This window comes from Carcharodon carcharias, chromosome 4 (genome assembly GCF_017639515.1).
Source record: "Carcharodon carcharias isolate sCarCar2 chromosome 4, sCarCar2.pri, whole genome shotgun sequence".
NCBI lineage: Eukaryota > Metazoa > Chordata > Chondrichthyes > Lamniformes > Lamnidae > Carcharodon > Carcharodon carcharias.
The window spans coordinates 153659556-153684960 of NC_054470.1; the positions used below are offsets into that span (position 1 = coordinate 153659556).

Sequence of the window (25405 nt, forward strand, 5' to 3'; positions counted from 1 at the left end):
GCCTGATCTGTTGGTCATGGGATTGCTTAGCTCTGGCAATAGGATATTGCTTCTGCTGTTTAGCTGTTGCAGCATCATCAGGTTGACATCTCATTTTCATACTTTTCTGCACTGCTCATTGAACCAGTGTTGGCCCCCTGGTTTGATAGTAATAGAAGAGTGAGGAATATGCTTGGACCATGAGGTTACAGATTATGGTTGAATACAATTTTGTTGTTGCTGTTACAGATTGTGGTTGAATACAGTTTTCTTGGGGGGAACCAATGGCATAGTGGTATTGTCGCTTGACTAGTATCTAGAGACCCAGAGTAATGCTCTGGGGATCCAGGTTCAAATCCTAACATGGCAGATGGTGGAATTTGAAATCAGTAAAAAAAAAAAATCTGGAATTAAAAGTCTAATGATGGCCATGAAACCATTGTCAATTGTTGTAAAAACCCATTTGCTTCACTAATGTCCTTTTGGGAAGGAAATCTGCCGCCGTTACCTGGTCTGGCCTGCATGGGACTCCAGACCCACAGCTATGTTGTTGATTCTTGAATGCCGTCTGAACAAGTGCAATTAGGGATGGGCAATAAATGCGACACTCACATCCAATGAATTAAAAAAAAATGCTTCTTATTATTCATTTGTGGGATGTGGGCGTCACTGGGTAGGGCAACATTTATTACCCATCCCTGATTGCGATTGTTCAGAGGGCAGTTAAGCATCAACCAATCACTGTGGGTCTGGAGTTACATGTAGGCCAGACCAGGTAAGGACAGCAGATTTCCTTCCCTAAAGGACATTTATGAACCAGATGGGTTTTATTGACGTTCCTGAGTGTTTTTGTCATTTTTTTTAAACTCTTGGTGATGTCCTCCATCCAGACTACATTGTGTTCCCTTGCTACCCTCAGTGCTTCTTCCAAGTGACGTTCATCATGGAAGAATACTGATTCATCAGCTAAGGGAGGGCAGTAGGTGGGTAGTCAGCAGGAGGTTACCTTGCCCATGTTTGACCTGATGTCGTGTGACTTCATGATGTCCAAGTCAATGTTGAGCCCTCCAGGGCCACTCGTTCCCTCCCGTTTACTACTGCCGCCTCTGGTGGGTCTTGGAGAAGCTTATGAACCAAATGAAAGGTTACAATAAAAGTTTCAAACCATGACCTTTGTTATATTTGTCATCTTGTAAAATTACACAAATAACTTTTCTAAATTTTAAAAAGGATTGAGGAGGGAGGAGTTTTTGAGAAACTAATGGTGACCTCAGTTCTTTGGATAGTAAGAGTATAAGCCCGGCATTTAGAAGCTAGAATATGGATTGGTGACTGGTGCGAAGATCAAAATCTACATCTGCTTGAGGCTGACAAAAAATTTTGGAAAGGACATCTTGTTCCCAGTGGAGTAGAATCTGCAGCGTGACATTGCCAACACTTAAATTCAGACTTAAGTTTGTGCTGAACTGATGGAAAATAGAGCCCTCATTGTGAATTTTTGCTTTTGTTCTGAGAAATAATAATTGGGTAGTGCTTAGATGATCCAGCTTTCCAGGCACCCCTTCGTTGGGTTTCAAAATGTAGAAACATGTTTTGTTAACTGCTATTAACACACACCATACAAGAATGAATTGTTTGTTTTTCACAAAATCACTTTAAAATCTGATTTTTACAGGTTGGTATCATAGAAGCTCAAAATGTAGGACTCCAGGAGACATTGAATGTATCTGAAGAAAACTTGGGTAAGTTTGACGCAAGTTTTTAAAAATTGATTTCCCAATCTCACCTATGTAAGTTTACTGTTTGAACTTAAATATGGAGTGTATATTTAATTGAGAGAGAGTTACAAGCAATTAAAAAAAAACAACATTATGATATGGATGTCAGTGGCAAGGCTGATATTTATTGCCTACCCCTAGTTTCCCCAAGAAATTTTTGAACTGCTACGATCCATGTTTGTTGTAGTTTAACTACTGGGTTTCTTGCTGGGCCACTTTAGAGGGAAGTTAAGAGCCACCTATGTTGGTCTGGTGTTGGAGTCACCTATTGGCCAGACCAACTAAGGATGGTGGGTTCCCTTTCCTACTTGAACTAGTTGTAACTTTGACATTCTGACAACTTCATGGTTGCTTTTGTTGGTGGCAGCTTTTCCAGATTTTTGAAAATCTGAATTCAAATTTTCAAACTGCCATGTGGCATTTGAACACTCAAATCTGGATTACTGATCCAGTAATATGATCACTGTGCCACCATACCCATCATCAGGGAGGAGTTTATGCTGCATGTTTTAAACTCCTGCCTGGTTTGTGAATGACATCGGAGCTCTCAACATTGCAGCCTTAACTGATTACTTGGTGTGGATTATACGTTTGATGTAATACAATATATAATAATTAATGTTTTGGATGCTTGTGTTGGAGGTTGAGTTGTGAACTTTTGCTTATCTCTGAATCAATTGGTCATTCAGGCCCCACTCAAGGTTTGAACATATAAGCTAGGCTGACGCTAAATCTATATGATTACTTCTCTAACAGCTGCTTTCATAGCTTCAAAAATGGTGAGGGGATGCAATGACTGTGGTTTGGTTTTTCTGATGAAACATTAAACTGAGGTCTTAATTGACCTCTTGGCGGAGGTAAGATACCTCATGAATCCATTGAAGGATGAGTAGGGGAGTTCTTCTGGTTTCCTGGCCACACGGCTGATTGCTATTGTTAAGGTTGTGAGCTGTGTGGAAAGAGAGTAAACTTGGTCCCTTTAGTTTTGGAAGGAGGTGATTGTACAATGATATACAAGCTAAGGGTATGAAAAAGATAAATCTACAATTTTACAAGCATATAACAGGATAAGAAATATTGGCCCATCCAGCGCGTGCCATATAATTGTGATGTCTTTTAGGTGATAATACACACGCAGTACATACACTCCACACCCTACTGCACATTGAAGCCATGTAATCTCTTGGGTGAGGCGATAAATCCAGGCTGATCCACATAGACAATTAAAACTAGTCCCAGAGACCACACAGGGTCTTGATTAATGTTACTTCAATCAGTGTGCAAGTTGTAGTGCAAGAGAACAGATTTAAACCAGTTAAAGGCAAACTTATGACTATTATCAGGAAGTTGTCCTTCATACAGAAATATAGAGCTATGGAGGCAAAAACCCCTGAATCATTTAAGAATCAACTTGACACTACAATGGGGAGACATTAGGGATATTCTGAATGGATGAACTAAATGGTGTCCCATGTCCATTATTATCTTGTAATCTATTTTGCTTTTTCCTCCTGCTAAGTTTTTTGCAGAAGTGGATTAATTTTACAAAAACATACTTCAAGTTTAGAGCCTCACCCACTGGGAAAGCATACTGGGAATTTGGATTCCATGATTTTCTGTCTATTAATTTTACCCCTATATGTTTTAGGTGCCATATGCTGATAATATCGTTAGAGTACTGGTTTGAAGCAATTACTAAACCAGAGTTTGTGAAGGTGATGAGTTAATGATATATCAATTATCAAGTTTTTAATCACTGAAAATTCAGAGATTTTGTTAAATTTCTCAATTTTGGTCCACTAATCATTTGAAGTTTATCTCTAGACACCCTCTGTGTTTAATATTTAAAATGTTCAATAACAATAGAAACAGGAAAAAATAGAAAGGTCTTTGATGGATGAACTAATTTGTGCAGTTGGGTAGCACATTGCCTTGTAACAAGTTTTCTCAAGGCAGCCTGTGTTTTCAGACAAATATTCATGGTGATCCTTAAGTGAATCAGGATGGCAAATCTTTTATTACTTTACCTGTGGGTCAAGTCTGAATGGGTTGACAGGTATGTAACTATATGACTGTACCTCACTATGCCAATAATATGTCTTGTCTCTTTTCAAAAATTGTAGATATCCAAATCACTCATGGCTTTAGTTGTTTTGTACTTTGAATTTAAATTCTCTGTGGTACTTTTGTTTTAGAGCATATGATGACAATGGAAAGCCCAAATGAAGAGACTTTCATATTAACCCTAGTTGAGATCCCAGTCTCCTCCTTAATGGATTACAATGCATCTTCCACTTCTGTCATCCCTGTTTTAGAAGACACCTTGACGGTTGCTGAACCAATTCTACCTTTGCCAACGGAAAATGTTGAAGTTAGTGAGTCTGTGAGGTAAGTCCTGTATTTTCAAGATTGAGATGTAATTTTAACTTACAGTAGAATTGAGTTTAAAGTTGCACTGACGAAATTATTTAAATGCAATAAATAAAAATATAAGATGTAGATACAATCAATAAATACTTAAGGACTGTGGTGCGAGAACTGGATTAATCACCTTCCTATATGGAAGCACCTGTTCCCTGCTCAATTCTTCCTTCAAAGGCCTGGATGTATATATAAATCTGACTCTGTGGTGTTGTAACCAGAAAAATAAATATATTTACTTTTACTCTCACTCTTGTGTCGTAATTAATATCCCAGGTTAAAGGTTTTTTTCAATTGCCTGACTTAAAGTGAATATTATATATATTTATTTCTAGATAGATTAAAAGGAATAGACATGCTTATACCAATACTGAAGATAGCTTGAGTTAGAGAAATTGTTTAGATTTAATGTCATTATCTTTATTAATTGAAGAAGGTGCACAGGGAATGGCTGCTCTAGCAGGTTAGAACTAGTGTGTACGTAAGTGGCTATATTCTCTGGCCATCTCGCTCGTAAAGACTATTCCATTTTACTTCCAATTTACTTTGCTGTTTGTTGGTTTGTTTGGCTTTCTTGGGTTTAGAGGTTTGGAAAGGTTACTTTTTGGCAATATTGCCAATTTGAATATCAAGATCTGATTGTATCAGCAGCAAGAGATCAATGTAAGTTAATGTGAGCATTCATTATTTTAATATGTGGTCGATGGTGCTCTGTGCACCCTAATGGTCCCCAAAGACTGAAATCTTGGACACTTCTAGGGTAGAACACTGCTCTCTCATTTCTAGTGTTAGGATTTACGTCTATCTGAGACAGGGATGAAAGCTCCTTCTCCCTCCAGGTTGTCTGTATCCCATGTGAAATGAGTTTGGACAATGCCAACATGCTTTCAGTTTTGCATTGAAGAAAATTATCCATGTAGTGCTTAGGGAAGAATGTAGGGTAGAATGGGATTAATTTTGAATTGCTTTAGTAAATAACTCGTACAGATGTAGTAAATTTGAATGGTTTCCGTCTGCACTGTGATATAAAAACAAAATGCTGTGGATGTTGAAAATCTCAAATAAACACAGCAAATGCTGCAAATTCTCCACAGATGCTATCAGACCTGCTGAGTGAGAAATGGAATTAATGTTTCACGTAGTTGACTTGAACTCTGAAAGAAGGTCATTGACCTGAAACATTAACTCTGTTTCTCTCTCCACAAATGCTGCCAGACCTGCTGAATTTTTCCAGCATTTTCTGTTTTAATATGCACTGTAAATATCTCTGATTCTAAATCTGCAGACCCATTAGAATGGCCATAGCGTTATCTGGTATGGGAAGTGGATAACTTTACATGAGTGCAGTATGTGTCACTCTCTGATGTGATGACGAAGGTGCATTTTGTCAGAGCAGTGAAGTTTTACTTTGCACCTGCTGTGTTGCCAAGCTGTGTGTGCTTCATGCTGCCCTGACTTGAAGAGGAGGCAATGTCCCATTGTTCAGCATTAATATGCCCTGTCTTGCAGTAAAAATATTTCAACAAAATTATATATACATGAAGTATTAGATCTTATTTTAACAGTTATGCTCATGCATACAGCTCTGAACCATCAATGGAGACAACCGCAGCACCCACTGTGTCTGAATCAGTACCACTCACAGAAAGTATACAACAGCAATGGAGCTTAAATAAGCCAGGATCAAATATTGGACAAATGGATAGAAAAAGGAAAGTTCACGGTTTTAACGATAATCAAGATTTTCCTGCTAAGAAAAGCCCAACGATCACATCATTAGATGAGGAATCAATAGAAAATGTTCGACTAACTGAAAGAACTACTCAGTCAAATTTAGTTACCTGTACTTCGCTTGAGGTAGGTGCTTTTTTTTTCTATTATTTAGTTTTTTTACTCATTCATAGGGCGTCGCTGACAAGGGCAACATTTGTTGCCAATCCATAATTGTCCTTGAACTGAGTGGCTTGCTACAGCAGTTCAGAGGACAGTTAAGAGTCAACTACATTACTATGGGTCTGGAGTCACATGTAGGCCAGACTAGGTAAGGATGGCAGATTTCCTTCCTGAAAGGGCAATTGATGGTAGCTGCATGGTTACTATTGCTGAGACCAGTTTTCAATATGGTAATATGGCAGACCAGCTGCCATGGTGGGATTTGAAGCCATGACCCCAGAGCATTGGTCTGGGCCTCTGGATTACTAGTCCACTGATATTACCACTTCACCACTGTCTTCCGCAAGTCTTTTGACTCTGAAGGCTTGTAAGGTAGGTCTGCGCTGTGGTTCATGGATGCAGTGTGTGAAGCAGGCCTACTGTACCCACCGAAGTGCCTGGCTAAATTTACTCCAAATTTTTTAATTCGTTAGTTATCTTTCTCCTTCAGCCGGTCTCTATTTGTGTCTCTGTTGCTGTAAGGTTGGGTGATTGGCCTCATGCTATGCATCTACTTTTCTGTGTATCCACCACCTAAGTTGAATTACTTTTTTGATACATTAATAGGATGTGAACATCACTGACAAGGCCAGCATTTATTGCCCATCCCCAACTGTCCTTGAGAAGGCGGTGGTGAGCTGCCTTCTCAAACTGCTACAGTTCATGTGGTGTAGGTACACTCTCAGTGCTGTTAGAAGGGGAGTTCCAGGATTTTGACCCAGCAACAGTGAAGGAACGATGATATGGTTCCAAGTGTGTAAGGTATATGACTTTAAGGGGAGCTTCGGGTCATGGTGTTTCCCTGCTTCCCTGGTCCTTCTAGGTGGTAGAGGTTGTGGGTTTGGATGGTGTTGTCTAAGGAACAGTGGGCAGTTGCTGCAGAACATCTTGTAGGTGGTACATACCATTGCCAGTCTGTGCAGGTGGTGGAGACAGTGAATATTTAGGGTGGTGGATGAGGTGCCAATTAAGAGGGCTGCTTTGCCTTGGGTGGTGTCGAGCTTCTTGAATGTTGTTTGAGCTGCACTCATCCAGACAAGAGGAGAGTATTCCAGCACGCTCCTAACTTGTCTTGTAGATGGAGGACAGGCTTTATGGAGTCAGGAAGTGAGTTACTTGTCATAGAATTCCTATTTGCAGCCACAGTATTTAACTGGCTGGTCCAGTTAAGTTTCTGGTTGATGATGGGGTATTCAGAAATAGTAATGCCATTGCATGTCAAGGGAAGATGGTTAGATTCTCTTTTATTGGGGAGGGTCATTGCCTGGCATTTGTGTGGCATGTGTGCCGCTTGCCACTTAGCCCAAGCCTGGATGTTGTACAGGTCTTGCTGCATATGGACAGGAGCTGCTTCAGTATCTGAGGAGCTGTGTATGGTACTGAACACGCTACAATAATCAGCAAACGTCCCCACTTCTGTCTTTCTGATGGAGGGAAGGTCATTGATGAAGCAGTTGAAGATGGTTGCACGTAGAACACTACCCTGAGGAACTTCTTCATAATATCCTGGGACTGGGATGTTTGGCTTCTAATAACTACACTGTCCTTTCTTTGTACTGGATATGACTCTGACCAGTGGAATGTTTTCCCCCTGATTTTTTTTTTGCTACTTATCCATTCACTGACTTAAAATTTGTTAAGGCTCCTGGATGCCAAACTCAGTCAAATGCCGCCTTGAAACCAAGGGCAGTCTATCTTCCTGCAGTCTGCGCAATTCTGCCCTGCACAACAACCCCCCACCTCCCCCATGCCCACACTCGTGTTTGGGGATGCTACAACCCTGTTCAGCTTCATTCTTGTCCCAGCTTGGTTTACCTCAGACCAAGGGATTGGGGATTGAGCTTTGTGGGAAAGTAAATCTGCTTCTTTGGCCCTTACTGCACCTGTGCGCAGCATTATTACTCTGTAATACCCCAGCAATTTTAACCTGAATAGCAAATGTGCAAGTAATTAGCTGCAGAATTCCTTCTTCCACAGCAACACCATACCAAAAAGGGACACTTGAGAGCACTGGTAAGAGAGAGAGAAAAAAAATCGTGTGAAGTTCATGATTATTTAACTCTCACTATACGTGATCAGCTACCAGGCCTGAAGAAGAAAAGTTATGATTCTTTAGTGCTAATTTGTGATGACTTGATGTTCAAGAAAAAGGTTCATTTTAATAAATTGCCATATGCTACAACAATGTAAGTTACTTAACATGAATCTAGTGACCCAAACAGCTCCTTTAGTACTGTAATTCTGCTATGTTGTCTTTTGCACAGGATTTTCCAGCAACTGCAACAAGTAGTATATTGCGAAATGATGGTAAGTCAGTACTTTTTATGTGAAGTACTATAATGGTAGTATTTGTGAATGCTAGTTAGTAACATTTTCCATAATTGCATTTTGCCTTCCTATTGCTAGAAAGTGAAAAGGAGATGGGATTAATATTGCTGATTCTGTGTGGCTGAACACCAACCTGACTTCTCAGAATCTTCTGAAAGCATGTGAAGATATTGAATAGATTTCATTTCTCTTAAAACTTCTCCAATAATTTAATTTGTGCATCTGTTAAGATTAGTGAATTGAACTTGGGTGGATGCCATTAAGAAGGTGAGATGCTTGCACATGGTTTACTTCTGCCCTGCACCTAAATGATGTTTTACATCTAGGTGCTAAATCCAGATGCTTTATGTTCAGGTGAAAACCTACCCCATGTTTCACCTGTGTAATATATTTTTCTAATTTTCACCAAGCTTGTCACATTCCTTCACTATAATCACAATTTGCATCCAGTTTGTTTGTACTCAAAGCAGAAATTCTACATTTGTGGGTGTTAACTTCCAAACTGCTGACACTGTTTAAGTTTGTTTGAGCCCAGGTTTATGCTTAACTAAGTGTGACCTATTTTGAAAGTTTGACTTGTTCCTCAAATGGTGCTGTTGAAATAAATCTTCCATCAGAATCCACTGAAGGCTTCACTTCCACTCCCCTGGATAATGTCGTCTACCCTGTTCCTGTTGAAACAGCAGCTGAGACGTGTTCTGTATCTGCTGAAGAAATGAAAAAGTCTGGTTCACAGAAAAGAAGAGGTACATGACTAGTTTTACAGTGAAATGTTTCACGGCATGTCTGCATGGTGAACACTTAGAAATGGGTTTATCTGACTCATTTGTTTTATTTAAGCAATAAATTAAGCAAAATGGAGAGTTGAGAACAGTCTTCATCCTTGTCATTTTCTCTGCATTATATTAAACAATTGGAGAATCACACCCTTTATCCAATCATTTTTCTCACTATTTCTGTTTGACTTTTCACCCACTCCTCAATAAAAAAATCTTGAGATAAGGAAACTTCCTGTGAGTGTAAGCCTGTGATAACCACCCATGTTAACGGGATCAGTCTGTTTAGAGACTGAACCTGGATGTTATCATTTTTCTTTGCAGACTGTTATTTATTTGATAGTTTACATTGCTCATTTGCACCTGCCCCTATCATTCATTAATCAATAAATCAAATTATTGATTTCCATCACAATTCAGAGTGCATCAGTAACTAATTTTAAGATCACTTTAATGAAATTTACTATTGTGAAGCTGTTATGCAATATTCTGCACAGTTTAGGATGTAGAATCCTTGTGTTTCACTCCTTGGTTTAAAAATGAAATTCTTTCATAGTTTATTCTAACTTGGGTCTTTATTCTTTCTAGGTAAACTCACTGTGAAACCCAATATTTCTACAAAGAGAGCTACATGCATTCCTGTGACCAGTCTCCCTGCTAAAAATAAAAACAGTCTGAAACTTTCAAGAACTATAAGAAAAACACTGTCCCCCTGTGTTTCTAAAAAAGGTTTACATCCTGAACTAGCATGTAATTTATCAGTTGATATGAACTCTGCACAATGGGAGCCAGGATCTGTGCACCATAACCAGGGTCAAACTGATGCACAAGGAACAGCAACTGTCACAGAATCGGCTCATTCTACAAAGACTTTGGCAGCAGACACCGATGCGGGCACGACGGCGGCCAGCGATGCGGGCACGACGGCGGCCAGCGATGCGGGCACGACGGCGGCCAGCGATGCGGGCACGACGGCGGCCAGCGATGCGGGCACGACGGCGGCCAGCGATGCGGGCACGACGGCGGCCAGCGATGCGGGCACGACGGCGGCCAGCGATGCGGGCACGACGGCGGCCAGCGATGCGGGCACGACGGCGGCCAGCGATGCGGGCACGACGGCGGCCAGCGATGCGGGCACGACGGCAGAACAATCTGAGATGGCCCCGCAAAATACAGCTTCCACTTCTGTTAGAAGTCTAATGAGGTAACTTGGGAAAATATGATTTGGATGAGACTGGTTTAAAAAGCACTTCAGGAAGGAAAAAAACTGATGAGTAATTACCCCTTCTAACATATGTAAAGAACAGCTTCAGACTCCCATTACCTTGAACACCTGAACAAGTTTATACATCTTTCATTCATTTGGGGTTAAAAATTTCCATTTTCATTATTTTTCAGAAAAAAGTAGAAATGAATTTAAAAGCAGTGTTTCAAATTTTTCATTCAAGTTAGCAGAGAGAGATTTTCACCCTTTTAGTTCCTAAAAGTGGAGTTAGCCCACTAATTTTTGTTTAAACCATGAGTTCCATATTTGTTCTGAGTAGTTGATGTGAATACTACATGACAGAGTAGAAAAGCATGTCTCATTCCCAGCATTGAGGTCCCATATCTTGAGCACAAAAAATCCAAAATTGTTCACAATTCTGCCAAAGAAAGGTTGCGGTAATACCATTTGCTTTGAAGTTAGTGAACTCCATAATGTTGTTATTGGACAGGACGGGGTTTAATTTTAGCTACCGTGATTTCTCATCTCACCACCTGTCCGTAAGCAGAAAGATGTTTTTGATTTTTGATTTCCCCTTTTGCAAGCGGTCGCATATTTCCCAACTCCTCAGTTTTGGTGTGATCCAATTTCTATTAATAACCCCACAGCAAACTTGAGATAAGGTGAACTAATAGGGGTATTTTATTTTTCTCTCACACAAAATGCGGGAGAGAGTGTCACTACATAGCCCCTGATAGGTTCATACAATAAAAGACGGATAAGGGAAAGAAAGTGGTACAGGGCAAATACCACAGACAAAATAAGAATTATTGATGTGAGTCCAGAATCAAAACAAGTCCAATGGTGAATTCCTTCATAGAGATTAGCAGGTTGAAGACAGATGCTGGATAATCCACTTTTCCAGTAGTGGTGACTTTCATGATGGGAGAGTCATGTAGAGATGTATTAGTCTTATAGGCGCTGGTACAAAAGTTCAGTAGTTCCAGTCGAAAACAGTGTAGCTGGGAGCCAGACATTCAAAACTTGGATAGAGCCCTCTTCTGCTGCTGCCTGCTAGATGGTAATGGCAGTCTGCCTTTTGGAGGTCCAGAAGGCAATATTACAGGTTCTGGCAGCTTTTTGGTGGGGGTATCAGGTGACATGATTAATGTTTGGACAAAGGATGTACATTCCTTTAAGATAAAAGCAAAATACTGCGGATGTTGGAAATCTGAAACAACAGAAAATGCTGGAAAAACTCAGGTCTAACAGCATCTGTGGAGAGAAAGACAGAATTAATGTTTCAAGTTCGTGTGACTCCTCTTCCAGCTCTGAAGAAGAGTCATATGGTCTTGAAACGTTAACCCTGTCTTTCTCTCCACAGATGCTGTTAGACCTGCTGAGTTTTTCCAGCATTTTCTTTTGATGTATATTCCTTGTCTGGATTCTTGGGAGAGTTAATGGCTTACCAATTAATACGTTCAGCAGAGGTTTCAGGGTCCTTTTGTCTTTGTAGACTGATCACCCTATTGGCCAGGCCTTGCCTTAAAAATATAAAGGGCCTTTGTACATTTCCTTGGGATTTGATCGCTGCAGTCACAGGGGGCATTAGCACCTCTTTAGAGATAACTAGGTTGCTGCTGTTCTTGAGGCCAGAACTTTCTTTTGAGTGAGTCATAGCCAGCCATGGCTTCAGACATTTTAAAGCCTTTGTCAAGTTTAAAGATTTTATAAATTAGCCATGCTTATAGTATATTACATATATTTTATAAAAATATAGAGTGAGATCTTAGGCCCTTGACAGTGTGAAGAAGCTAACTTTGTACTAATAAAGACAAACTGTCAATTATGTTCTTCCATGATAAATTGTTTTAATTCAGCTCATAACACTTTTTGCCTGGACAGCTTCTCCGGTAGTATCATCAGCTTTATTGCTGAATAAAAATTTCCAAGAGTTTATTGATAAATTCTTTGCATATGTTGATTTTTAAAAGGGGATAATGATCGTAAGACTCCCTAAATTTTATGAAGTCATTGTTGAAGAACAGCATAGCTACCTTTTGATTATCTACACCTTGTATTATTTCTTTAACCTTCTGGCAGTTTGTGTTGGCTGTTTAGAACGAATTTTGATTTTTGTCAGAATGGATTTTTAAAAATACTTTTGGGATATATTGTCTTATTCTCTAAAGAAGGCTGGGGGGTGGATGGGTGTGTCTGTGTGTGTGTGTGTGTGTGTGTGTGTGTGTGTGTGTGTGTAATTAACCTAGGCAAGAGATTGATAGGAGTCAGGTTGTCTGGGAGGTTGGAAACATGACAAGGATAGAGTTGTTAGGTTTGAGATACAAGTAAATAGGTTAGATCTAACATTTGCATTTTAGTTAAGTTGAGAGTTGGTTTGAATATCAAAAGGGAGTCAGAGGTTCAAGAAACATTTTTGCATCTTGCAGGAGTTCCATAGGTAAATTGTATTGGAGATATCATATTTTATTGATCCAAAAGCAAAGGCAAGATGGAAACATGAAAGATCTTATATTTGGAAGGGTTTAAGTTTCAAAGATATTTGAGAGCAATGGAACTAAGATGAAAGGGTTAAAAAAGGTTTTTTTTGAAGAGTTGCTGTTGAGCTGGAGCTATAAAGATAGGTGGAGATAGCTGGAGCTGTTGAGCCATTGCTGGACCTCTGGGCTGGGAGAGGATGCAGTTTAAATCACCCATCTAGTCAAGCCAGAAAAGTCTTGGGCTGCAGAAAGTAGTTTTATTCAGAAGTGGATTCCATCGTAGAGTGGAAGAGGGTAAAGGTCATGTGGTACGCCTTTATTAAAGTTACAGCAGTTTGCTTCAGGTAATATTATTGGATTTCATAGTAGACATCTATAAGTGGGTGTTGCCTGGAAGGTGTTTACTGGTGGGTTTGACCAAGTGGAGAATTTTTGGAGGAATGTTTTGTAAGACTAGCCTTAATTGTATAATTGTAATCTTGTGTGCTTAAGGTATCTTTTATTGTTGTTAATAAAACTTTTACTTTTAATTTTTAAAATCCCAATAAAGGCGTACCACATGACCTTTACCCTCTTCCACTCTGCTATTTTGCTTCACATTTTTGTGAAAGGTTATGGATGGCACAGAGGAAAGCCATGGTTGAGAGATATTGGAATTGGCGTGAAGATGAGTAATGAGGAAGAGAAAATATTACTTTGGATTAATGCTTAAAGGCCTTGAACTCTAGTCTGTGGTAGATCTTGGTCCACAGACTTAATTTGTTTATATTAATGAAGGTCTTTTGCTGAATAATTTTTTAAGATGCCCCATTGATCATTCCATTCTTTAATACCGTTTCTCATTTAGAGACATAAATCTATTCTCTATCATGTAAATTACCGAATTACATCAGCCATTTTTTAACTTGACTGAAAGATGGTTGTCAGTAACGTTGTAAATTTAACTCAACTTTTAACTGCTGACATTTTTTTATTTAAAAAAGGTTAAGTGCAAAATTTTATTTAAATCCAGGCATTTTACTTTGTTGCAATATTTTTAATTAGCATAGATACAGATGTCTGAATGCACAACTTTTATATTCTCCTGTCCTCCCATAATACAATGAAAGAAATCTAACCATTTTTATGTAATAACGAAGATCCTGGTTTTCAACAGGCCAGGACGTAAACCACGAGGATTTTTATCCTTTATATCTAAGAAGTCCTCTGAGAAAGAAAGTGAAACAAAACCTCAAAAGACAAAATATGTGAAGCCCCGTATGAATCTCCCACGGTTTGCTGGAAAAAGGACGATGCCATCTGGGGAAGATGCTGAAGAAACAAAAGCAAACAGCTCTCCACCTGCAAAAAGGAAATTATGTGAAGAAGCAGGCAGGAGTTCTACAACTGAAGTAAATTACTATTTTATTTTTAATTTTCTTCCCCCTCTAGACTCTTCAAATGGGTTTGTTAATATTAATGTGCTGCCAAGCTGTTCCAGTACAGCAACAACACAGGCATCCATCTGGCAATGTGGAAAATTGCCCAGGTATGTCCTATACACAGAAGGCAAGACAAATCCAACCCGGCCAATTATTGCCCCATCAGTCTCCTCTTGATCATCAGTAAAGTGATGAAAGTGATCATCAGCAGTGCTATCAGGTGACACTTGCTTAGCAATAACCTACTCACTGATGCTCAGTTTGGGTTTCAGCAGGGTCACTCAGCTGCTAACTTCGTTAATGCCTTGGTTCAAACATGGACAAAAGAGCAGAACTCCAGGGGTGAGATGAGAGTGACTGCCTTTGACATCAAGGCAGCATTTGACTGAGTGTGGCATCAAGGAGCCCTAGCAAAAGTGGAGTCAGTGGGAATCAGGGGGGTAAACTCTACTGGTTGGAGTCATACCTAGCACAAAGGAAGATGGTTGTGGATATTCAAAGTCAATCATATCAGTTCAAGGACATCACTGCAGGAGTTCCTCAGGGTAATGTTGTAGACCCAATCATCTTCAGCTGCTTCATCAATGACCTTCCTTCCATCATTAGGTCAGAAGTAGGGATGTTTGCTGATTATTGCACAATGTTCTGTGCCGCGACTCCTCAGATACTGAAGCAGCCTATGTCTAAATGCAGCAAGACCTGGGTAATACCCAGGCTTGGGTTGATAAGTGGCAAGTAAGATCTGCGACACACAAGTGCCAGGCAATGATCATCTCCAACAATAGAGAATCTATCCATCATCACTTGACATCCATTGGCATTACCATTGCTGAGTCCCACACTATCAACATCCTGGGGGTTACCATTGACCAGAAACCGAACCAGACTAGCCACCACCTAGAAGGTCAAGAGCAGTGGACATATGGTAACACCACCTTGAAGTGCCCCTCCAAGCCACTCATCACCCTGGCTTCGAAATATATCGCTGTTCCTTCACTGTCGCTGGGTCAAATCCTGGAACTCCCTCCCTAACAGCACTGTGGGTGTACCTGCACCACATGGACTGCAGTGGTTCAAGAAGGCAGCTCACCATCACCTTCACGAGGGCAATTAGGGATGGGCAATAAATGCTGGCCTAGCCGGCAATGCCCACACCTCATGATTGAATAAAAAGAAATATAATTAATCTTCACAAACTAAATAGTGGAGCGAGATGAGGGGAGAATTGGAAAGTTAAAGAGAAAGGGCGAAGCAGTAGTGCAGGGTAATAATATGGGTAACGATAACCAGAGTGTGACAGGAAGAGACAATGCATACAAACGTAAGAATGCAGCAGATATAGGTCAGAGTAGGGCAAATGGCAAAAAGACAGAAGGAAAAGCTATTTATCTGAATGTATGCAACATTCATTACAGAGATGTAGTCACAAGGTGACCAAGGCTGGGACCTGAATAGTCGAGGCATTTAGCAAGGACAGGATGAAAGGAAAAGAAGGTGGGTTCACTCTGTTAATAAAGGATGAGTTCAGTGCAGCAGTGAGAAATGATCTTGGTTCAGAAGATCAAGATGCAGAATCAAAAATAAAAATAAAAATACCTGGAAAAACTCAGCAGACAGCATCTGCGGAGAGAAACACGGTTAACGTTTCGAGTCCGTATGACTCTTCAACAGAACTAAGGAAAAATAGAAAAGAGGTGAAATATAAGCTGGTTTGGGGGGGGTGCGGGTGGGACAAGTAGAGCTGGATAGAGGGCCAGTGATAGGTGGAGATAGCCAAAAGATGTCATAGACAAAAGGACAAAGAGGTGGTGATATTATCTAAGGAATGTGCTAATAGGTGACATTAAGGGATGCAGAATCAGTTTGGGTGGAGATAAGGGGCCAAATCTCTGAGTGGCAAACAGCATCGGATTGCCACTCTGCTCCTATTTTTTTTTACACTAAGATGGAGCTCTGTGTTTCTCCCCTCAAATTCTGAACTGGGCCTCTTCAGAAATGCAGAGGGTACTTGTTCTGAGAGTCTTTCCTTGTAGTGCAGGATTGTTGAGGGAAGTCGAGCCACACCCCTCTTTTTAAAGCACTAGCTGCCATATTTTGGTAAGTCTTCATTCACCACAGGTGAAAAACTTTGGACATTTTCACTGTATTAGTGAATGAGTGAGTGAGGTAAGTGGGTACGGTGGCAGGGTGGATAGGATGCTGGGCTGGGTATGGTGGTAGGGTACCACCTGGGTAGGATGATAGGATGGTAAAGTCAGGTCAGATGGGAGGGGGAGTCACATGGTATCAAATTGAAAGAAAAGGCGTACGTTGTGACAATGTGGTGAAGAATAGTGGTAGGACAGAAGATTGGGAAAGTATTAGAAACCAAACGTTGAATAAAATATAATAAAGAAGGAGAAATTAGAGTATGAAAGAAAGCTAGTGTGAAATATAAAAACAGACTGTAAAAGTTTCTACAAGAATATAAAGAGGAAAAGAGTAGCTAAAGTAAAGCATTGATTTCTTAGAGGATGAGACTGGAGAATTAATAACGGGAATCAAGGAAATGGCAGAGACTTTGAACAAGTATTTTGTATCAAGCTTCACAGTAGAAAACACAAAAAGCATCCCAAAAATAGTATAAAATCAAGGGACAAAAAGGAAGTAGGTGCTTAAAACAATCATGATCACATAGAGAAAAATTACTAGGAAACCTAATAGGACCAAAGGTTGATAAGTCCCTTGGACCTGAGGGCCCGCATCCTAGGGCCTTAAAAGAACCCTGTTGCAGAGATAGTGGATGCATTGATGGTAACCTTGCAAAATTCGCTAGATTCTGGGAAGGTTTTAGCAGATTCGAAAACTGCAAATGTGACACCTCTATTCAAGAAAGAAGGGAGACAGAAAGCAGGAAACTGTGGGCAGGTAGCCTAACATCTGTCACTGGGAAAATGCTAGAATTCATTATTAAGGAGGTAGTAGCAGGACATTTAGAAAATCCACTGCACAATCGGGCAGAGTCACCATGGTTTTGTGAAAGACAAATTGTGTTTGATAATTTTATTAGAGTTCTTGGGGATGTAACAAGTAGGATGGATAAAGGGGAGCCAGTAGATGTAATGTATTTGGATTTCCAAAAGTATTTGACAAGGTGCCACATAAATGGTTACTGCGCAAGATAAGATCTCATGGTGTTGGAGGTGATATATTTGCACAGATAGAGGATTTGCTGACCAGCAAGAAACACAGTTGGGATAAATGGGTCATTTTCAATTTGGCAAACTGTAACTAGTGGAGTGCCAAAGGGATCAGTACTTGGGCCTTAACTGTTTGATCAATATTGATGGCTTGGATAAAGGGACTGAGGTACAAAGATAGGTGGCTATAGAGATAGTGAATGCATTGGTGGTTATCTTTCAAAATTCTACAGAATCTGGAAAAGTTCCTGCAGGCTGGAAAGTAGCAAACGTAACCCCACTATTTAAGAAGGGAGGGAGCAAGAAAACTGAGAACTGTAGACCTGTTAGTTTTATGTCAGTTGTTGGGAAAATGTTAGAATCTATTATAAGGATGTGATAACTGGACACTTAGAAAATAATGACATGATTGGGCAGATTCAGCATGGATTTTTGAAAGAGAAATCATGTTTGACAAACTTGTTTGAGTCCTTTGAAGATGTTACCTGTGGCATAGATAAAGGAGAACCAGTGGGTGTGGTGTGTTTGGATTTTTAGAAGGCTTTTGATAAGGTTTCACACAGGAGATCATTCTCAGGATGGCAGGCTGTTACTAGTGAGGTACTGCAAGTGTTAGTGTTGGGGCCGTAATTGTTCACAATCTATTTCAATGATTTGGATTTGGGGACTAAATGTAATATTTCCAAATTTGTCAATGACACAAAACTAGGTGGGAATGTAAGCTTTGAAGAGGATGCAAGGAGGCTTCAAGGGGATTTGAGGAGGCGAAGTCAATGGGCAAGAACATGGCAGATAGAATATAATGTGAATAAGTGTGAAAAAACAAAGGCAGATTATTCTTAAATGGTGAGACGCTGGGGGAAGTGTTGATGTCCAAAGGGGCCTGGGTGTCCTTGTTCATGAATCACTAAAAGCTAGCATGCAGGTGCAGCAAACAATTAGGAAGGCAAATAGTATGCTGGCCTTCATCGCAAGGGGATTTGAGTACAGGAGTAAAGATGTCCAGCTGCAATTGTATAGAGCGTTGGTGAGACCGCACCTGAAGAATTGTATATGGTTTTGTTCTCTTTATCTAAGGAAGCATATACTTGCTGAAGAAGGAGTACAACGGAGGTTCACCAGACTAATCCCTGTGCTGGCGGGATGAGGAGGGATTAAGGAACCTGCGCCTGTATTCTCGAGAGTTTCGAAGAATGAGAGATGTTTTTATTGAAACTTTCAAAATCTTACAAGGCATGACAGAGTAGATGTGGGTAGGATGTTTCCCCTGACTGGTGAATCTAGAGCCAGGGGACACAGTCTCAGAATGAGGGCAGACCATTTAAAACTTAGATGAGGAGGAATTTCTTCACTTAGACTGATGAATCTTTGACATTCTCTACCCCAGAGGATTGTGGAAGCGCAATCACTGAGCATGTTCAAGACACAAATCAATAGATTTATGGATATAAATGACATCAAGGGATATGGTAATAGTGGGGAAAAATGGTGTAGAGGTACATGATCAGCCATTATATGTTTGAATGGCAGAGTGGGTTTGATGGACAGAATGGCCTATTCATATAGGAAAGCAAATTGTCAGGAGGATTCAAAGAATCCGCAAAGGGATATAGATAGGTTAAGTGTAATAATGCAAAAATTGGCAGATGGAGTATAATGCAGGAAAAATTGGCAGATGGAGTATAATGTGGGAAAATGGTAGGTTGTCCTCTTTCGCAGAAAGAATAGAAAAGCAGAGCATTACTTAAATGGAGAGACTGCAGAGTGCTGCAATACAGAGGGATCTGGTTGTCCTTGTACATGAATTACAAAGTTAGCATGTAGGTACAACAAGTAATTAGGAAGGCAAATGGAATTTTGGTCTTAATGGTAAGGGGAATGGAGTATAAAAGTAGGGAAGTCTTGCTCCAACTGTACAGGACATTGTTGAGACCACACCTAGAGTATTGTGTACAGTATTGGTGAGGGATATACTTATCTGGGACAACTCAGGTCGTAACTGAACTGAGCACCAGAACTGAGCCCGCTGATTTGATAGCAACCTCAAATCTGCATCCCACCTACCCTGATAACCTATCAAGAAACTATCCACCTCTGCCTTAAAAATATTAAAAGACTGCTTTCACTGCTTTTTCAGGGAGAGTTCCAAAGACTCATGTCCTTCTGAGAGAAAAAAAAATCTCATCTCTGTTTTAAATGAGTGACCCCTTATTTTTAAACAGTGACCCCTAGTTCTAGATTCTCCCACAAGAGGAAACATTCTCTCTACACCCACCCTGTCAAGACCCCTCAGGATCTTTTATGTTTCAACTCGCCTCTTACTCTTCTAAACGCCAATGGATACAAGCCTAGCCTGTCCATCATAAGATAACCCTCTCATTCCAGTTATTGGTCTGGTAAACCTTCTCTGAACTACTTCCAACACATTTACATCCTGAAGTAAGGTGATAAATACTGTACACAGTACTCTAGATGTGTCTCACTAATGCTCTGTATAGCTGAAGCATAACCTTCCTACTTTTGTATTCAATTCCCCTTGCAATAAATTATAACATTCTGTTAGCTTTCCTGGTTACCTGCAGTACCTGCATACTAGCCATTTGTGATTCATGCACTAAGACACCCAGATACCTCTGCACCTTAGGGCTCTGCAATCTCTCACCATTTAGGTAATGTGGCCTGAGTTTTCCCATCAGCGATTTGGGGGCAGGGCCTGCTCGCCAATGGGAAAGTGACGCGGGATGACGTCGGGAGGAACATCCAACGTCGTCCCGTTCCCTTTAAATTTTTAGGAAGGCGGGTGGACAGCAAAATCAGCTGTCCGCCCGCCAACCTGTCAATGGCCAATTGAGGCCATTGACAGAGTAATTAAGATAATTAAAGACCTGCCCGTCCAACCTTAAGGCTGGCAGGCAGGCCAGGAGCCTCAGCGGGCTTCCACTGGCGGGATGAGGTTTCATGTCCGTTTTTAAAATCTTTAATACATTTTATGTGATATTTATTAACATGTCCCATCTTGTGTGACCTTGTCACATGAGGGGGGCATGTTAATAATTTTTTAATTTTTCTATTTTTAAAGTTTTCTGGACTGTCAGTAATCTCCCTGAGAGTACTTTGTCTCAGGGAGCAGTGTGGTCTTTCACATGCATGCGCAAAAGAGCGCACTTTGACAGATGGGGAATACCTCCACCCCCCGCAAAGGAAGCGCATAGCGCTTTCTGTCGGGCAGGCCGCTGGGCGGGCCTTAATTGGCCCACCCACTCAAAATGGCAGCAGGCCCTGTTTCAGTGGCGGGGGTCAGTTGTCCGCCTGTCGCCGAGCCGGTGGGGCCTGCATGCCCACCAAGGGCAAAATTCTGCCCTATGCTTCTCTTTTATCCTTTCTGCCAAAATGGACAATTTCATATTTTCCCACATTATTACTTCATTTGCCAGATGTTTGCCCACTCACTTAACTTATCTATATCTTTTTGTAGCCTCCTTATGTACTCCTCACAACATATTTTCCTATCTTTGTGTCATCAGTAAATTTGGCTACCATCCCGTCCATCCCTTCACTCAAGTCATTTATATAAATTGTAAACAGTTGAGGTCCCAGCACACCACTCATTACACCTTGCCAACCTGAATAAGACCCATTTTTGCCTATTCTCTGCTTCCTGTTAGCCAGTCAATCTTCTATCCATGCTAATATATTAGAACAGAACATGCTGTTGTAAGAAACTATCCTGGAAACATTGTCTGAACTCCTCATCTTGGCCACCTTTTCCCATCTGACTTTCCCAGTCTACACGTCGATTAAAATCTACCATGATTATTGCTGTGCCTTTCTGACGAGCTCCCATTATTTCTTTCTTTATGCTCCATCCTACCATGTGGTTACTATTAGGGGACCTGTAAACAACTCCCGCAAGTGACTTCTTGCCTTTACCATTTCTCCTCTTCACCCAAACTGTTTCCACATCCTGGTTTCCAGAACTTAGGTCATTCCTCTCTCTTGTGCTCATACCATCATTAACTAACAGAGCCAACCCTCCACTTTTTCCTCACTTCCTAAATGTCCAATACACTTTAATATTCAGGTCCCAATCCATGTCCTCCTGCAACCATGTCTCAGTAATGGCTACTAAATCGTACTTATTTATTCCTATGTGCACTCTTGATTCATCTGTTTCAAATGCTTTGTGCATTCAGATACAGAGCCTTTAGTTTGATCCTTTTATTCTTTTTGTAACCTTTAGTCTGTTCTGTTGATTCACTGTTAGATTTGTACTTTCTATACCTTCCTGCCACCGTCTGTTTTTCATTTCCCGTAATAATACCTTTGTCTTTTGCCTTGCCTCTATTCCTTGATTTACAACATTTTCCCAAATTTTCATCCTTGCCCCCACTACTTAGTTTAAAACCCTCTCTACTTCCCTAGTTATGTGGATCGCAAGAACACCAGTCCCAGCACGGTTCCGGTGCAGACCATCCCAAGAGTACAGATCCCATTTTCCCCAGTATTGGTGCCAGTGTCCCATGAACCGGACCCCACTTCTCTCACACCAGAATTTGAGCCACACATTCATCTCTCTAATGTTCTTTGTCTTGTACCAATTTGCAATTGGTCCAGGTAATAATCCAGAGATTGTGACCTTTGAGATTCTGCTTCTTAATTTGGTACCAAGCTCCTTATACTGACTTTGCAGAACCACCTCCTTTGTCTTGCCTATGTCGTTGGTACCAACATGGACCACGATGACTTTGAGTCATCCCCCTCCCACTGCAAGTTCCTCTCCAGCTCCGAGCAGATGTCCCGAACCTTGGCACCAGGTAGGCAATACAGCCGTCTGACTCTCACTCTTTGCTGCATAGAACGATGTCAATCCCTTGGACTATACTGTCCCCTTCTACCACTACAGTCTTCATGACTCCCCCCACTTGAATGGCTTCCTGTACCATGGCCAGTTAGCTCATCCACCCTGCAGCCCCCACTCTCATCTAAACAAACTGAAAAAAACCTCAGACATGTTGGACAGTTGCAAGGGCTGAGATTCCTGCACTCCTGTCCTCTGGGTTTCCTTACCTGCCTCACTTGCAGTCACACCCTCCTGTTCCTGACCAGTGACCAAAGCAGAAGACCCTATCCTAAGGGGGTGTGACTGCCTCCTGGAATGAAGTGTCCAGGTAACTTTCCCCCTCCCTTATGTGCCGGCAGCTCAGCTTCCAGCTCAATAACTTTGAGCTGAAGTTCCAGCAGCCACAAATGCTTACTGCAAATGTGTTTGCCCCAAATCACACCAGTATCTAGAAACTCCCACGTCCTGCAATCACAGCACATCACCTGCCTTGCTATCGCCAATGTGTTAATTAATAATTGCTAATTAATTATAATTAATAAAACTTACACCTCGCAATGGGTTTTGGCACTACCAGTAAACTTTACAATACTGACGATACAATATTTACAATACTGATACTGGTTTACCTGGGCTCCTTCTCCTGCACCAAAGTGGAAATCAAATACTGGAGGCTAAAAAAGAGTACAAGAAAAAAAGCACATCCTCCCTACCCTTCATGCTACTTTTTGCAGTATACGCCTACCTAAAACACCTCTTTTCCCCCTGTGCACTGAATTCCCACTTTGAACCAAATTCCCAAATATATTCACTTCGTCTCTGTTTCACTCAGGCCCAAGTCTCCCCCCTCAACCAAATTTGAAGCCACATTGCTATTGTCCCTTTTATTCCATGAGCTATAACTTTTCTCGCAAAGCTATTGTGCGGCACTGTATCAAATGCCTTTTGGAAGTCCATGTACTCCACATCAACAGCATTACCCTCATCAACCCTTTCTGTTGCCGCTTCCGAAAAACTCCAAGTTAGTTAAACATGATTTTTCCTTATGAAATCCATGTTGGCTCTTCTTAATCAACCCACATTTTTATGTGACTATTAATTCTACCTCAAATAATTGTTTCTAGAAACATCATCACTACCGAAATTAAACTGTAACTGGGTCTGTAATTGCTAGGCTTATCCGTACAGTCTTTTTTTGAGCAAGGACATAACATTTGCGACTCTCTAGTCCTCTGGCACTTCCCCTGAGTCTAGGGAAGACTGAAAGATTATGGCCAGTGCCCCTGCAATTTCCACTCTCATCTGCTTCAGTATCCTTGGATGCATCTTATATGGTCCCGGTGCCTTGTCAACTTTAAGTACTGACAGTTTATCCAATATCATCTCCTTATCAACTTTGAACCCTTTTAGTGACAGAGTTTCTTCCTCTGGTCCTGAATGTTGTGCAATCATTAACAAACACTCCCGCTTCTGACCTTATGCTGGAGGTAAGATCGTTGATGAAGCAGCTGAAGATGGTAGGGCCCACAGCACTACCCTGAGGAACTCCTGCAGTGATGTCCTGGGATTGAGATGATTGACTTCTAACAACCACAACCCTCTTCCTTTGTGCTAGGTATGACTCCAACCAGTGCAGTTTTCCCCCGATTCCCATTGACTCCAGTTTTGCTAGGGCTCCTTGATGCCACACTTGGTCAAATGTCGCCTTGATGTCAAGGCCAATCACTCTCACCTCACCTCTGGAGTTCAGCTCTTTTGTCCATCTTTGGACTAAAGGTGTACTGAGGTCAGGAGCTTAGTGGCAGCAGGTTATTGCTGAGTAATTGTTGCTTGATAGCACTGTTGACACCTTCCATCACTTTGCTGATGTTTGAGAGTAGACTGACGGGATGGTAATTGGCCATGTTGAAATTGTCCTGCTTTTTGTGTACAGAACATATTTAGGCAATTTTCCACATTGCTGGGTAAATGCCAGTGTTGTAACTGTACTGGAACAGCCTGGCCACAGGGGTGGTTAGTTCTGGAGCACAAATCTTCAGTACTGTTGTCAGAATGTTGTCAGTATCCAGTGCCTTCAGCTGTTTCTTGATTTCACATGGAGTGAATCGAATTGGCTGAAGAATGGCATCTGTGATGCTGGGGACCTCAGGGGGATTGAGATGGATGATCCACTTGGCTCTTTTGGTTGAAGATTGCTGCAAATGCTTTAGTCTTTTGCAAGTTGTGCTGGGCTCCCCCATCATTGAAGATGGGGATATTTGTGGAGCATCCTCCTCCAGTTAGTTGTTCAATTGTCCACTACCATTCATGACTTGATGTGGCAGGACCACAGAGCTTAAATCTGATCTGTTAGTTGTGGGATCGTTTGGCTTTGTCTATCGCATGCTGCTTCTGCTGTTTGGCATGCAAGTAGTCTTGTGTTGTAGCTTCACCAGGTTGACACCACATTTTCAGGCATGCCTGGTGCTGCTTCTGGCATGCCCTCCTATACCCTTCATTGAAGCAGGGTTGATCCCCAAGCTTGATGGTAATGGTAGAGGGGATGATGTGTCGGGCCATGAGGTTGCAGATTGTGGTTGTATACAATCCTTATGGCCCAAAGCACCTCATGGATGCCCAGTTTTGAGCTGCTAGATCTGTTTGAAATCTGTCCCAGTTAGCACAGTGAGGGTATTCTCAATGTGAAGATGGGACTTAATCTCCACAAGGACTTGTACCAATACTGTTATGGACAGATGCATCTGTGACAGGTAGATTGGTGAGGATGAGGTCAAGTAAGTTTCTCCCTCTTGATTCCCTCACCAACTCAGTCTAGCAGCAAAGTATTTTAAGACTTGGGCAACTCGGTCAATAGTGGTGCTACCAAGCCACTTCTGGTGATGGAAATTGAAGTTCCCCACCCAGAGTATATTATATGTCCTTACCACTCTCAGCACTTCCTTCAAGTGGTGTTCAACGTGGAGGAATAATGATTCCTCTGCTGCGGAAGGGTTGGGGGGAAAATAGTAGATGAGTAACCAACAGAAGGTTTCCTTGCCTATGTTTG

At 41.2% G+C, this 25405-nt stretch overlaps 1 protein-coding gene across 1 annotated transcript in view; it reads left to right on the forward strand.

Moving 5' to 3' along the window:
- The window catches only part of LOC121276798 (transcription factor TFIIIB component B'' homolog), a 134781-nt gene that overhangs the window by 103616 nt on the left and 5760 nt on the right, over positions 1-25405 (forward strand). Inside the window, exons 24-30 of the mRNA XM_041185343.1 lie at positions 1655-1721; positions 3953-4145; positions 5762-6035; positions 8375-8417; positions 9056-9184; positions 9803-10418; positions 14076-14310. Of these exons, the coding sequence (XP_041041277.1) occupies positions 1655-1721; positions 3953-4145; positions 5762-6035; positions 8375-8417; positions 9056-9184; positions 9803-10418; positions 14076-14310 (1557 nt within the window). The remainder of the gene's footprint in view (positions 1-1654; positions 1722-3952; positions 4146-5761; positions 6036-8374; positions 8418-9055; positions 9185-9802; positions 10419-14075; positions 14311-25405) is intronic.